At 42.5% G+C, this 14865-nt stretch overlaps 5 protein-coding genes across 5 annotated transcripts in view; 2 read left to right on the forward strand and 3 right to left on the reverse strand.

Annotated features, from left to right (window-relative positions):
• LOC134176723 (serine/threonine-protein phosphatase 2A 65 kDa regulatory subunit A alpha isoform-like) overlaps positions 1 to 2191 on the forward strand; it is a 30681-nt gene extending 28490 nt beyond the window's left edge. The window contains exon 17 of the mRNA XM_062643380.1: positions 1973 to 2191. Coding sequence (XP_062499364.1) covers positions 1973 to 2075 — 103 coding nt within the window. The 3' untranslated portion in view covers positions 2076 to 2191. The remainder of the gene's footprint in view (positions 1 to 1972) is intronic.
• Positions 2192 to 3228: 1037 nt separating this feature from the next.
• On the reverse strand, positions 3229 to 3939 carry LOC134176725 (histone H2A.V). The gene has a single exon (XM_062643382.1). The coding sequence runs from the start codon at positions 3855 to 3857 to the stop codon at positions 3456 to 3458; it is 402 nt and encodes a 133-aa protein (XP_062499366.1). The 5' UTR covers positions 3858 to 3939; the 3' UTR covers positions 3229 to 3455.
• Positions 3940 to 4074: 135 nt separating this feature from the next.
• LOC134176724 (histone H2A-beta, sperm) lies at positions 4075 to 4735 on the forward strand. The gene has a single exon (XM_062643381.1). It carries the CDS (start codon positions 4127 to 4129, stop codon positions 4535 to 4537), a length of 411 nt encoding a protein of 136 aa, XP_062499365.1. The 5' UTR covers positions 4075 to 4126; the 3' UTR covers positions 4538 to 4735.
• On the reverse strand, positions 4602 to 5155 carry LOC134176726 (protein Flattop homolog). The gene is made up of 3 exons (XM_062643383.1): positions 5105 to 5155; positions 4988 to 5050; positions 4602 to 4915 (listed from the first exon to the last, which is right to left on the reverse strand). The coding sequence occupies exons 1-3, from the start codon at positions 5129 to 5131 to the stop codon at positions 4733 to 4735; spliced, it is 273 nt and encodes a 90-aa protein (XP_062499367.1). The 5' UTR covers positions 5132 to 5155; the 3' UTR covers positions 4602 to 4732.
• A 787-nt stretch (positions 5156 to 5942) lies between these two features.
• Positions 5943 to 9438, reverse strand: LOC134177070 (E3 ubiquitin-protein ligase mib1-like). The gene is made up of 3 exons (XM_062643773.1): positions 9376 to 9438; positions 8671 to 9184; positions 5943 to 6341 (listed from the first exon to the last, which is right to left on the reverse strand). Exons 1-3 carry the CDS (start codon positions 9436 to 9438, stop codon positions 6124 to 6126), a joined length of 795 nt encoding a protein of 264 aa, XP_062499757.1. The 3' UTR covers positions 5943 to 6123.
• Positions 9439 to 14865: the final 5427 nt, after the last annotated feature.

The raw sequence follows: 14865 nt of genomic DNA on the forward strand, positions 1-14865 counted from the left end.
CCTGGCCCTTATAAGGTGATGGAACAACTTTTCTACATAACGACGGTTACTTGCTATTCTCATTGGTTGGCATTTTTGTGAGAGATTTGGTCTGGCAGCTCTTGACATTCTGCTGGAAGAGTGTTATTTCCAGCATCGCACTCTCATGGCCATGAAGAGTAGAAGGAGGTGCTCTCCATCTATTGTCCTAGTAAGAGTTGCACTCCATCTACTGTGTTGATGTAGGAGATAGGGAATTTGCCATACAGATTCCAATGGACTTCGAAGTTGATGACAACCAAAACTGTGACATTGGGGAAAACCAAGTCTTTGTAAGACTGTACCCGTGAAATGTGTCTACTTTTTGCCGGATTGTTCCCTTGTCTATTATAGTAGTAGGATTGATGGTACATACTAAAGGTACCCACTGTAACATCAAATCTGCTTGCTCAATTAGATGTCTGCTAATAGAACGTGAACTTCTATTGACATTTCACTTTACATGGTTACTTATACTACTTGTGTTAACATGCAATGCAGTAGATCAGTGCAGACTTTCTTGTTCTGTTATGTGATGTCTCTTGAAGGTAGACATGTCTTTATCATGTATTCTTTCAAGTAGAGGTTGTGATTAATAGACAAGTCAGTGCTGCACTGTGTATTACCAGCTTTGTGATGACAACAATATTGTTTCTCTGTGTGAGATTATGGCCGTGTTCATACTTGGGTTAGTAAACTCGGGTTTGTGCTAAGTAATCATAACACCCTGCTGTGCTATCATGCGCAAGGTAGGTGTGTTCTCACATGTTGAGCTTGAGCTTGTTCAGTTGCCTCTAATTAGTCAAAATAGGCTGTGTGAACTCTAGCAGGCTGCAACTGATTGTATCATGTACTTGAGCTACACTACTTAATTCCAGTGCAAGAATTGAAACGTCTTCCGACCGCTTTCTGTCTTCGAGTGCCTTCTCTAGGTGTAGAGACCACATGCGTATGATAGAACAGCAGCATTTGCCTGAATCTATGGATGCGACAATGTCTGTCACTACAGAATTCCGCAAATCGTGCTGCGGATTCGATTTGCTCAAGAAAAACTGCCAGACCAACACAGTAGAGCAATCTTCTTTGATCCATTGCTGTGATACGCAATATGAATAAACTGGAATGTTTTGACAAGCGCTAACCCCAGCTAAACCCAGCGCTAACTCTACATTTCGGAAGGGCTAGGCTAGCCCTGCTCTAACCCACATTCTTGTTGTAAACTGACCTGTTGTATTTTAATTGGTTATGCTAAGCAGTAGCTAACCCAGTTCTAAACCCTAGTGTGAACACAGTCTGTGAACTTTCTTCATTGTTCGGCACAACATTGGCAAAGTTGTGACTTAAGTGGTGGTATGTGGCTGAAATCTTTCTTTCTGATTAGACAGTTTGCTCCAGCATATAATGCGATTTGTAGGATGACAAAGTTGGGCATATATACGTACTCAGCCACATGTTTTTGTTCTTTCTTGGGTTACACTTCTGGAATGTAGTTGACTTCTACAAGAACTATGGTCTACATAGCTTTACATCATACCGTATTTCTTCGATTAAACACCACCCTTGAATAAATGCCACATTTCATCTATTGCTCATATTTTGAAAGAAATAGCGTATGACTTCTTTGGAGGCATACGTGAGACAAACGTGTCTTTAGACTACTTGGATACTGTTTCACTACATAACGTCTCAAATTGTGAAATGCGTACCAGTAAGGTAAATGTTGACACTCCCAAAGCAAGGACAGAGAGCTTTTAACAAATAAACACCACTCTTGTTTAAAACACCGCAGTTGGAGCGCTAGCTTAAATAGCTGCTGAGGTGTTTATTCGAAGAAGTATGGTAATGTGAGCAGTTTTCTTGTTGCTGTACCTGCAGACGATGATTTTTTGACAACTGAAGTTGTGATGATGTGACATTTACAATTTGTAGCTGAGATTCTGTTTTGTCTCGTTAGGACCCTGAACACAAAAGTGAAGCCTATTTTGGAGAAGCTGAATCAAGACTCTGACTATGACGTGCAGTATTTTGCTGAGGAGGCACTTTCATCTTTGGCTTGAGTAATGGATGGGTGCCTGTTTTTGTGTAATGCTGGTTTGACTGCCTTGGACAAGTTATGTATGTTTGTGAGTGCACTGTATTGTGGGGATTTATTAATTAACATTCTAGTAAAGAGAGAAGTGTGGTATGATTAAGTGGGTCTTTTTAGGTATTTTACTGGGATTTGACACTAATTTGTTCTGTCTATGACAATGGTCACTGCATATTGATTGTGGACTATAGCTCTAACAGCGGATTTGAAGAGCTAAACAGTCCAACTAGACATGTATTTGTATTTTGTCCTGTTTTATCATTTTGGTATTTTTGAGATTTTATTGGGTTTGTCCTTTTCATGGCTTGTTTGTCGTTTATATTTGTCTGTTGTGATAGTGCCAGTCTACATTTACATTTTTAGCAGTGTTGTAGCAGAAATTCATTGTTTTTCTTAGTCTTGAATGATGGCTAAATGCTCTCACTCTACGCGGAATGTTTCTACGAATATATACATGAACATATGGACACACACACACACACACACACACACACACACACACACACACACACACACACACACACACACACACGTACACACACACACACACACACACACACACACACACACACACGACACACACAAACACACACACACACACGACACACACACACACACACACACACACACACACACACACACACACACACACACACACACACCTATTACAGTGACATGTCACAAGCACCGAAAGTTGTACCAGTCTAGTATGCAGAGTAGACAAGTTTGTTAGCTTTTTTTGTGTGACTATTAATTAACTATAATATTATGTGGTGACTATTTAAATACCAAGTTATTTAATTGTGTAGACACAGCTTCAATTAGATAATTTGGGTTTTGAAATGATCTATTACGTATTGAGTGTGAAGATGGCAGTCAGTGGGCCACGTCCCAACAAGACAAAGTTGCTACACTGCATATGTAGTGTTGAAGGATGCAGTTGTGTACTTGTACTCTTGGCCGCGGTGGTTAATAAGAATGATAAGTGTGAGAGAAACTACATTACAGAGTGATTGTGTATTGGCTTTTTGTACTGTACACTTTCTACCATGGCTTCAACATGAATGATGAGTTTACCGTAATCAAACTACTCCGTTCATTACGTTGCTTTCCAGACACAGTAAGTTTACTGACATTTTATTATTTTCTAGAGCGTACAACATAAGTATGCGGTGCTGCGAAGTAGAGTTCACATGGCGCGCATGCGCGTTGTATAACACGATGACATGAAAAGCATATATACACCACAGAACGCTCCACGAACCTAAAAACACACGCGGTGTCTAAAATTAAGACTCAACATGGCAATAGAAGCCACGTAGTCAGCGACAGTTTCGACCACGTTCAATTACTGAGGTTGAGGGGCGCCGGGCTTCGGAATGGGCGTCTTCTTCGCCATGAGACTCTTGTGGATATGTGGGATAACACCTCCCCACGCAATGGTAGCTTTGATGAGAGAATCGAGCTCCTCGTCGCCTCGAATTGCCAGCTGAAGATGTCGTGGAGTGATACGTTTCACTTTCAAGTCCTTCGAAGCGTTACCCGCCAATTCTAGAACCTCCGCTGTCAGATACTCCAGAATGGCGGCGCAGTAGACGGCGGCTGTGGCTCCTACTCGACCGTGACTGGTGGTGCGGAGTTTGAGATGACGGTGAATACGACCGACAGGAAATTGAAGTCCTGCGCGCGCCGAACGCGAAATGGCCTTCGCCTTTGCTTTGGAGTCTTTGCCGGCTTTACCTCCTGCCATGTGTGGCGCGTGTATATGAGACTAGCTTTCGAACGCGACCTCTTCCCGCCAACACAAGGCCAGACTGTGGGTTCACGGCGATTGCGCACTGTGGGGATCGAATCCGACCAATCGGCGATTAGCATGCGTGCGGACCTGAACGGGAGCCAACGCCTTACTCGACGGTGATTGGCCAGTTGCCGACTCGGTTGGATCTGCTCGCGACCGTAAAAGGGCGGCGTGCACATAAACTGAACATTTTTCTTCTGCGATATCGTTGAGACTTGCGAATGTCTGGACGCGGTAAAGGAGGCAAAGCTCGCGCCAAGGCTAAGAGCCGTTCATCTCGTGCAGGACTACAGTTTCCCGTCGGTCGTGTCCACCGTATGCTGCGCAAAGGAAACTACGCCGAACGTGTAGGCGCTGGTGCTCCAGTCTACCTCGCAGCAGTGCTTGAGTACTTGGCCGCTGAAGTACTAGAGTTGGCAGGCAACGCCGCAAGAGACAACAAGAAACAGCGAATCATTCCACGTCACCTCCAACTCGCCATCCGCAACGACGAGGAACTCAACAAGCTTCTCCACGGTGTCTGTCTGCCACAGGCAGGCGTACTGCCCAACATCCACTCAGTTCTTTTGCCAAAGCGTACGGGGGGACCCGAAGGCGGCAAGAAACAAGGCTCGCAGAGTCTCGAGTACTAGACTGCTACAGCTAGTTCTAGACTCCAACCAACCGGCTTTTTTAAAAGCCACAAAGAGAATCAGGGAGAGCACTCTGCAGACAAATTTTACGAAGTAATGAAGTAGTTGTAACTAGTACTTTAATTCTATACGTGCTATTCAATACATAAAGCAGTACTTTTAGTTTGACGTACGAAAATAGACTTGCGTTGTCGTCTAGTACTGCCATGTTTTTGTCGGTGACTGCTGTGGCACGGTCTTTATCATGTCGCTCTTTTTCAACTGCCACGTACCACGAAAAGAGCCCCAAGGAGACTTGGTGCTGCGTTTGATATCCGGTAGTAAATGTCCTCGTTCGTTGCTAACAGGTGTCGTGAAGCCTTCCAGTCTAGAAGGTCTCTACGCAGAGCATAAGACTTTATTAGATTGTAGACTGTTAGGGAATTGTAAGGCAATCTAGGACTGTGAAACCTCCTTGTGAACTCGAGGGACCGTCCAGTTGCATAGTCGTGACGATCGAAATGCGTCTTGATACTAAATAGTGCAAACGGTTAATAATAGAGTCGAGAGTTACAATCTGTAAGCAACCTGGTTTGCACTAAAGTTTGAAGACATACCACACTCGTTCCTATGCCGATCGATCACGTGGTGTTGGTGTTTGAAACACCCGGATTAGATTTGGGTTGATTTTAATAAGAGTAATGCAATTATAGGATTAAAACTTCTCTGCATGCTGTGGTTGTCTCTTAACAAATTAAAATATGCACTCAATAAAACTCCACATGCAAATTTACAGTAATTAATTAAAGTGGTTGGTTTGACTAAGTCACATACGCTGCAGCAAAGAATATTTTGCCACACTATAAATTATGCAGTAAGCATCAAGAAATACATCTAACTTATAGGTGTCTGAAAACCATAACCTAAAGTTTAGTAAGCTCGATGAGACAGACCTACAGTACATGTACTGCAGACAGGTCGATCAAAACGTCCAAATGTTTCGAGTAGGTGCAATTATGTTTTAGTGTTTATCTCTCCACTCATTCAGCATGTGGTCACCCTATAACAATCAAGGTAAATATACAACTACTTGAATGTCAAACCATGATAACTATGCAGGATCCTGGAACTTCTCTAACTACAATGATTTTGTAGAATCAATGTACAGAAAAGTATATCCTGTGTATAAGAGACTTTTCAACTCCACCAGAAAAACAAACTAAATTTAGTGGTGGGCTTTTCTCCTGGGGGAAAATTACAACAGAAATGTTATAATACAGAATTCAATATGAATATGACTAAGAAAGGAACCCAAATGGAACTCATGAGTTCCATCTAATGAATTCATTTAAATCTATTAATTCAATTTTAGTTAACCAAAGAAAGTTAACCACTATAGTACATCATGTTTCTCTCATGATAGAGCACTCGTATTGTATATACGCATAGCAACATTAGAGTATGGTTTATGCACTCGATCGTCATGTACCATACCATACCAGCCTAAATTAATTAAGTGATGCACTTGACTGTTTGTCCAAATAACGTACTTGTAGACAGTCGACAATCGTCATTGGCAAACGCCAAATTGCAACAATCTAAAATTGCTACACTTTGTCTAGTCTGTTTCGCTTAGCTACATTTGTACATAATTCCTGCCATTCTCTGCTCTCTGCCTCAAGTCTCTGTACCTCTCGTTTCAATGATTCGATTTGAGTGTTTTTGTTGCGTAACTCTTCACTATGCTTTTGATTCTGTTTTTCTGCCGCCTGCATCTTCTGCAAAACTTCTCCTCTCGTGAGACATCTGTGGCGAGGCTGTAATCCTACAAACAATTATCGGTTCACTGTTAAGTAGCAAGTCTGTTAATGCATATGTGTGCGGTTATTATCTACCAGACTGTTTGTCTATTTATCTACCCACCTGTCTGTGTCCATCAGTCATGCTAGTTATTCAGCTTGTTTGTCTGTGTCTGTTTGTCTGTCTGCCTGTCTGTCATACATTTCTGCAATGCAAATATGCTATATATGCTGTCTAACTCTACCAGTGTTCCTGAACTAAAACTAAACTCCAAAGAAAACTTGAAGGAACTAACAACTCTAAGAACTCTAAAAGCAGCTATACTACAGTACATGCAAACCCCTCAGTGTCAGCTAGTGGCTAAAGTACTGAGTGGCATAAAAGTCACATCTGTACATGTTGTCTCCAGCCAATGAAGATGATGTTCACGTTGTATTGCACTTTTGGAGTTGGACTAAAATCGTTTGCTCCAGAAGTGGATAAACTCAGTTGTACTTAGTCTTCCAACTTTGTCTGCTGACTTTTCCTATCTTTTTTTTTATGAATTTCCATCCATCAATCCCCCATGCTCCAAAGTGTTCCATTACTAATGGAATTGCATTGACGATTGAACCTCCTGGTAATTTTTGTTTGTTGTATTTTGCTTTCTTCCTGTCTGCTTTCATCTCTGCAGTGGCACCATCAACACCAGCAGATGCGGGAAAGATGTCACCTCTTCCACAGGTGGGCAAGGGAAATGTCAAGATCAATGTTGTATCCAGTTTTGGAGTCAAACAAGACAATGTCTGTCTGTTTGTCTGTCTGTCTGTCTGTCTGTCTAATGTGAAGGAGAGAGACACCACACTGCGAAGAGAACAATAGTTGATGGTAAAGATATATAATGAGCAATGTTTCAGTAAAAACCTTCTGGCTCAACGTATGGCTAAGATGTTTAAAAATTTCAAACAATAGGTGTTAATATTGATATCGATGATGTTGATATCAAAACCAGCTATTTACTAAAGCATGTCTGATTTTATATTTAATCCATATGGGTCGAAGGTCACCAGTTTCCTGATCCATTCTGATTCTCTGCACTTGCAGGATAGGTCGTCTTTCAATCCCAGATAGTCAATGATGGTGACTTTCATATCCTCTACAGAGTGCTGTGGTTTGTTGAAATGTCGTCCTACCGGTTTGCCTTCCAGTCGTTTGTTCGTTACGTCTGCTCTGTGATTGTTCATTCGTTGATGGAGGCACTGTCCTGTCTCTCCGACATATTGCATGCCACACTTCGTACACTGTATCAAGTATATCACGTTGCATGTTTTACAGTTGTATGAGCCTTTGATTTTGTAGGTCTTCTTTGTTGTGTTGCTTGTGAATGTATCAGATGTTGTTATTATTGAGCAGGTCTTACATCCCTGAGACTGACATTTGGTGTTGCCTGGTGTGACAGTTCGTTTGTTTACGTTGAGTGTACCAAAATGTCTCGTAAGTTCTTTGGTCTTCTGTATGGCACTCTAGGAAATGACGGGAAGATCTTTTGAAGTGTGGTTGATCGTTTGAGTAAGTGATGATGGCCTTTAGCATAGTTGACAGGTGAGGAAGAAATCGGTGGTAAGTGACCACAAGTGGTAACCTTGAGTTGTTAGTGGAGTGTCTTGCTGATGGTGATAGACTCTTTTCTCTTGATACTTCTGTAGCCTTTCTATATCCCTCAAGATGTTCTCTTTAGGGTATCCCCTTCTAATAAGATTCTTCTGCAGTTCATGACAATGTTTTGAAAAATTTGTATCTTCTGAACAGATTCTATGGTATCGAAGAGCTTGGCTGAAAGGAATGGCAGATTTGTTGTGTTGAGGATGGCAGCTTGTATTACGTAGATATTGGTGACAATCTGTTGGTTTCGTGTAGAGATCTGTGTGTAGTTTGCCATTTTGCAGGTAAACTTTTGTATCCAGAAACGATGTCTCGGTTGTCGACCATTCCGCAGTGAATTTGATTGTCCTATGAAATCTGTTTAGATTATGTAGAAAAGCCTTCAATGATTCTTCCCCCCCTCCCCCCCCGTGTGTCTCAGCTGGTTTTGATATCAACATCATCAATATCAATATTAACATCTACCATCAACTAATGTTCTCTTCGCGGTGTGGTGTCTCTCTCCTTCACATTTGTCTACATATCTACCACGTCAAGTTTCTGCGGATCAGATCGTTTCCGTCTTTGCTCTCTGTTTATCTTCCAGTGTCATGTCTGTCTGTCTGTCTGTCTATTAACATGTTTGCTTGTCTGGCTCTGTTGATTACAATATGCTATGCATAATACTGACAAATAAAATCAATAGCAAATTCAGTATTGCACACTTTACATACTTGCCATACACGACTGTAGAAATGCAGGAGCTTTCCTTGTCTTCAAAATCACTTTCTTATCTTGAGCAACTTCCAATGGTCTCTTGCCCTCAATGTTTCTCAAGCTAAAATCAGCCCCATGACTCCATAATTCCTGCAGTGTAGTCACATCGTCATTCCCAGCAGCAACATGGGCTGCAGTCTCACCTCTTCGATTCACTGCATTCACATTAGCACCATGACGAGCCAACAAGCAAACCATGTCTCTACACATATGCTCATCGTTTATTCTAACTGCAATGTGTATAGCAGTGTTTCCATCTCCATCTTCTCGGTCAGGGTCAGCACGAACTCGAAGCAGCTCTTCACACACAACCACATGGTGGTAATACACAGCATGCATAAGAGCTGTCCAATCACTGTGAATTTCGGAGTTGGAAGACAAACATTTTGGGAGTTCATTGATGTCAATTTTCTGCTTAACCAGTTGACTAACTTTGTCAACATTTCCTTCTTTCGATGCCTGACAGAGATCCTACACACAAAGATCATATACTGCATGCCAACAGAAATTCTAAAATAAAGACAACTCTTTGCTATTGTTATTGTACGTCAAACTTTACAATTTTATAATAATAAAAACATTGTGTAGACAGTAAGTATTCAAAGCTCAAAATTTAAATTTCTCAAAAATGCAGCAACCCCACAGCAGTAATTTCCCACTACCTGCATGATGCGATAAAACAACCGTAGTAACCAAGCACGCAATTCTTCTATCAATGCCAACATACCATTGCGTCTCCGTTTGCGTGATCCGGGCGTCGTATCCGGGATATCCGAGTTTGTCCTATACTTCTGCTATTCTTCGTATTCCATATTTCACACACACTTTGTCTTGCCTTTGGTTCTGTCTGGTTCTTCTGCTGACTGTGTCGATCTTGTTCTCATCTGTTACTTTATAAAATATCCTGGTATGGCTTACGTGTTTCTGCCTCTTTCAACAGTCACCACACACCCAATACTGTGTCCCCTACTTTGATATTGTCTCAAAACACTTGACTTTCTTTCTTAGTTTTCTGATCTTGATCTCGCATGGCATCATTGAATGGGTCAAGCAAATGTTGTGCAATGGTCGGCAATTCATTTACAGCGGACTGGTCGCTGTGGTTGTATGAGAGGTTGTTCGGTATGCCAACAGAAATGAGTGGAGTTCCCTCCTGCCAATTTCGTTATTCCATGTGAGCGATTCGAAGTGTTTCCATATGGTGATATTTTGATGCTCGATGTCACTGCTAGGCTCAGTGTCCAGCCAGTTGTCTCCCCCACCTTACACTGACCTCATGTTGAGTTGATAGGTCATTGTCGTTGTTTATCTTTAGGTCAGATCATTGTTTGAAATGTCAAGGTAGACTAAGTGAATCTGACAATGATCGAATCTGATGAGCTACTGTGTCAGGATATTTAATTTATCCTTTAGGTGCAGCATCTTCATGTGGCTGTGTGGCTGCAGGTTAGCATTGTATGTAAAGTGTGATCTGGACATGCTACATGTTGAAGACTGCAATATGAACTAGTCATACTTGTATTTGTCACGTGTTAGTTACATATTGTTTCCTTACCTGCTGCTTAATTAACTGGGATGTCATTTGATTGAAAAAGGGAATTAAAAAATTATCAACCAGTAACCTTTTCTTTGAAGTTGTCTACATTGGGCAAGTGAAAACCATGCATTCAGACAATTAAACCTCTAGTGAGAATTTCTTTATTTCTCTTTATGAACATTAATTTTGTTATATATTGGTAATGTTTAACATTTATTTTTCATATTGTTAACACTAATGTTTTATATTAAATTTGCTTTATTGTTTAACATTATCTTATAGAATTGTTTGCTAGTTTTAGTAGTATTTTACACACTATCAAGTGCATCATTACAAGATGGTGATGATGATGAAGCACAATGTCAGCCAAATACTTTACTGTACATCTGAAGCTCTCAATGCACCAACATCTGATGCTAGTCCTGCTGGAGTCCTTGCCTCCAGTTAGACTAGGAGATGATGAACACTGAGGCCTCGGTCATTGTCAACCCTTTCAGCTATAAAGGGTAAGCTTCAGCACAATCTGAGCTCAGAAGTTGGTTTCTTGACTGCAGCTCATTGTCTTTTTTTCTGCAACTCACAGAAGGGATGCTGCAAGATTATATTTTGTTCAAGGTATGTGGTCTGGAGCTCGGTAAAGGCCTTGCCATCCTTAGATAGGTATGCACTTATTGCAAAGAATTTCAGTCTCGCGTCCTTTCTGAGGCTTGGTCTACCAATGCCCTTTAAGTCATCCATAAACAAATGCAAATGTGGAGTAAAACTGGATGGAATTGGTTTTTCTCACTTGCAGGTTTGACGATGGACTAGTCTGGCAGCACGATTCTATTATGTCCAGATGGTGCAGTTGACCAAGCTCCAACTGCATCATCGCAAGGAGCCAAGAGATCAGTATATCGAAGCAGAGAATCGTCGCGATATTTTAGTGTATGATTATGCATCGGGAGAATCATGCAAACACGGAGTGAGACAGGAGCATGGCGCACCCTTGGAGCAAGGGCATTTTAATCAGAGCATCTGAAGAGGCAGGCTATGCCACTGAGAGACGACATGAAAGAAATACAAATACAAAACTCTGTCAGTTAGGATGGGACAACTGTTGCACTCCTAACTTAGTTTCTTGGTGTTTGAACACTTAGGGCTCTGAGGTCAGAAGGTTGATAACTTCCTGAAGCCTCACTCAAAGAATACAAAATTTGGAGGGTGGAAGCACTGAAGTCGGTTGACTTTAGGATGAGATGGCGTAGGGAGATTTCTATAATTATACAGAGATGTAACGCTAGAGTTATATTAATTACAAAGATAAGTAGATTGCATGTAGGTAAGACGGATGATTTTTTCTTTGATATAGATATTAAGTAAATACATATTGTTCATTAGGATAATACTATATGATTATCAGACGTTTCAGTAGTTGTCGATGCTTTCATTTTTGCGATTGTTACATTCACAGTTTGGGAAAAAATAGAGAAGTGTCTGTTTCTGTTCGACTCATTGTTTTGCTGGTTGATTTGTTTGTGTCTCACCTCATCTGTTTGCTTAGTCATCAGCCTGCTTCAGTCTTTCACAGTCATTGTACTGATTACTTGTAGAATCAATGAAAACTGCAAACTGATTAATTTGCTCTAATCTTTGACAGACTTTGGAATGTTATTCTCACTCTCAGTTCAGGCACTGTTGTCGTTCAAACACATCTACAACATTAAAGTGTATTGTTGACTCAGCCCCACCGGCAACCGACATACAACTTACAACTCATCTACAACTCCCAACACATCATTCAAACTGGGGACAACTGTAACAATCGGTTGATCTACACAGTTATATCATTGAAAAACTGGAAAGGGTCTTTTACATGCACGACTTCAAACTCAATACGTAGCAATTGCAATACAGTTTATTTGACTCTACAAGGTATTACTTGACAAACTCTTATTAAAGGGTCATATTTGGTTTGTAGTTCCTTCTGCTACGCTTCTCGTGTGAATAGCAATAGAAATAGATCGTCTACTCATTCAGTTAAGCTTTATGGATGTTGGGTGCAGATATTTCATGTTTAGAATGTCGTTTTGTAGTTCAGCTCACGTTTTTGACTCTGGTTGTTGTGACTTCTGGTGTGTTGACCGATGCCTGGTTTATTGTATCAATGTTTATTGTGGCTCATAACAAAGTGGGTGAAAGTAAAGTGTGTGTGTGTGTGTGTGTGTGTGTGTGTGTGTGTGTGTGTGTGTGTGTGTGTGTGTGTGTGTGTGTGTGTGTGTGTGTGTGTGTGTGTGTGTGTGTGTGTGTGTGTGTGTGTGTGTGTGTGTGTGTGTGTGTGTGTGTGTGTGTGTGTGTGTGTGTGTGTGTGTGTGTGTGTGTGTGTGTGTGTGTGTGTGTGTGTGTGTGTGTGTGTGTGTGTGTGTGTGTGTGTGTGTGTGTGTGTGTGTGTGTGTGTGTGTGTGTGTGTGTGTGTGTGTGTGTGTGTGTGTGTGTGTGTGTGTGTGTGTGTGTGTGTGTGTGTGTGTGTGTGTGTGTGTGTGTGTGTGTGTGTGTGTGTGTGTGTGTGTGTGTGTGTGTGTGTGTGTGTGTGTGTGTGTGTGTGTGTGTGTGTGTGTGTGTGTGTGTGTGTGTGTGTGTGTGTGTGTGTGTGTGTGTGTGTGTGTGTGTGTGTGTGTGTGTGTGTGTGTGTGTGTGTGTGTGTGTGTGTGTGTGTGTGTGTGTGTGTGTGTGTGTGTGTGTGTGTGTGTGTGTGTGTGTGTGTGTGTGTGTGTGTGTGTGTGTGTGTGTGTGTGTGTGTGTGTGTGTGTGTGTGTGTGTGTGTGTGTGTGTGTGTGTGTGTGTGTGTGTGTGTGTGTGTGTGTGTGTGTGTGTGTGTGTGTGTGTGTGTGTGTGTGTGTGTGTGTGTGTGTGTGTGTGTGTGTGTGTGTGTGTGTGTGTGTGTGTGTGTGTGTGTGTGTGTGTGTGTGTGTGTGTGTGTGTGTGTGTGTGTGTGTGTGTGTGTGTGTGTGTGTGTGTGTGTGTGTGTGTGTGTGTGTGTGTGTGTGTGTGTGTGTGTGTGTGTGTGTGTGTGTGTGTGTGTGTGTGTGTGTGTGTGTGTGTGTGTGTGTGTGTGTGTGTGTGTGTGTGTGTGTGTGTGTGTGTGTGTGTGTGTGTGTGTGTGTGTGTGTGTGTGTGTGTGTGTGTGTGTGTGTGTGTGTGTGTGTGTGTGTGTGTGTGTGTGTGTGTGTGTGTGTGTGTGTGTGTGTGTGTGTGTGTGTGTGTGTGTGTGTGTGTGTGTGTGTGTGTGTGTGTGTGTGTGTGTGTGTGTGTGTGTGTGTGTGTGTGTGTGTGTGTGTGTGTGTGTGTGTGTGTGTGTGTGTGTGTGTGTGTGTGTGTGTGTGTGTGTGTGTGTGTGTGTGTGTGTGTGTGTGTGTGTGTGTGTGTGTGTGTGTGTGTGTGTGTGTGTGTGTGTGTGTGTGTGTGTGTGTGTGTGTGTGTGTGTGTGTGTGTGTGTGTGTGTGTGTGTGTGTGTGTGTGTGTGTGTGTGTGTGTGTGTGTGTGTGTGTGTGTGTGTGTGTGTGTGTGTGTGTGTGTGTGTGTGTGTGTGTGTGTGTGTGTGTGTGTGTGTGTGTGTGTGTGTGTGTGTGTGTGTGTGTGTGTGTGTGTGTGTGTGTGTGTGTGTGTGTGTGTGTGTGTGTGTGTGTGTGTGTGTGTGTGTGTGTGTGTGTGTGTGTGTGTGTGTGGTGTGTGTGTGTGTGTGTGTGTGTGTGTGTGTGTGTGTGTGTGTGTGTGTGTGTGTGTGTGTGTGTGTGTGTGTGTGTGTGTGTGTGTGTGTGTGTGTGTGTGTGTGTGTGTGTGTGTGTGTGTGTGTGTGTGTGTGTGTGTGTGTGTGTGTGTGTGTGTGTGTGTGTGTGTGTGTGTGTGTGTGTGTGTGTGTGTGTGTGTGTGTGTGTGTGTGTGTGTGTGTGTGTGTGTGTGTGTGTGTGTGTGTGTGTGTGTGTGTGTGTGTGTGTGTGTGTGTGTGTGTGTGTGTGTGTGTGTGTGTGTGTGTGTGTGTGTGTGTGTGTGTGTGTGTGTGTGTGTGTGTGTGTGTGTGTGTGTGTGTGTGTGTGTGTGTGTGTGTGTGTGTGTGTGTGTGTGTGTGTGTGTGTGTGTGTGTGTGTGTGTGTGTGTGTGTGTGTGTGTGTGTGTGTGTGTGTGTGTGTGTGTGTGTGTGTGTGTGTGTGTGTGTGTGTGTGTGTGTGTGTGTGTGTGTGTGTGTGTGTGTGTGTGTGTGTGTGTGTGTGTGTGTGTGTGTGTGTGTGTGTGTGTGTGTGTGTGTGTGTGTGTGTGTGTGTGTGTGTGTGTGTGTGTGTGTGTGTGTGTGTGTGTGTGTGTGTGTGTGTGTGTGTGTGTGTGTGTGTGTGTGTGTGTGTGTGTGTGTGTGTGTGTGTGTGTGTGTGTGTGTGTGTGTGTGTGTGTGTGTGTGTGTGTGTGTGTGTGTGTGTGTGTGTGTGTGTGTGTGTGTGTGTGTGTGTGTGTGTGTGTGTGTGTGTGTGTGTGTGTGTGTGTGTGTGTGTGTGTGTGTGTGTGTGTGTGTGTGTGTGTGTGTGTGTGTGTGTGTGTGTGTGTGTGTGTGTGTGTGTGTGTGTGTGTGTGTGTGTGTGTGTGTGTG

This window comes from Corticium candelabrum, chromosome 3 (genome assembly GCF_963422355.1).
Source record: "Corticium candelabrum chromosome 3, ooCorCand1.1, whole genome shotgun sequence".
In the NCBI taxonomy this organism is placed as follows: domain Eukaryota; kingdom Metazoa; phylum Porifera; class Homoscleromorpha; order Homosclerophorida; family Plakinidae; genus Corticium; species Corticium candelabrum.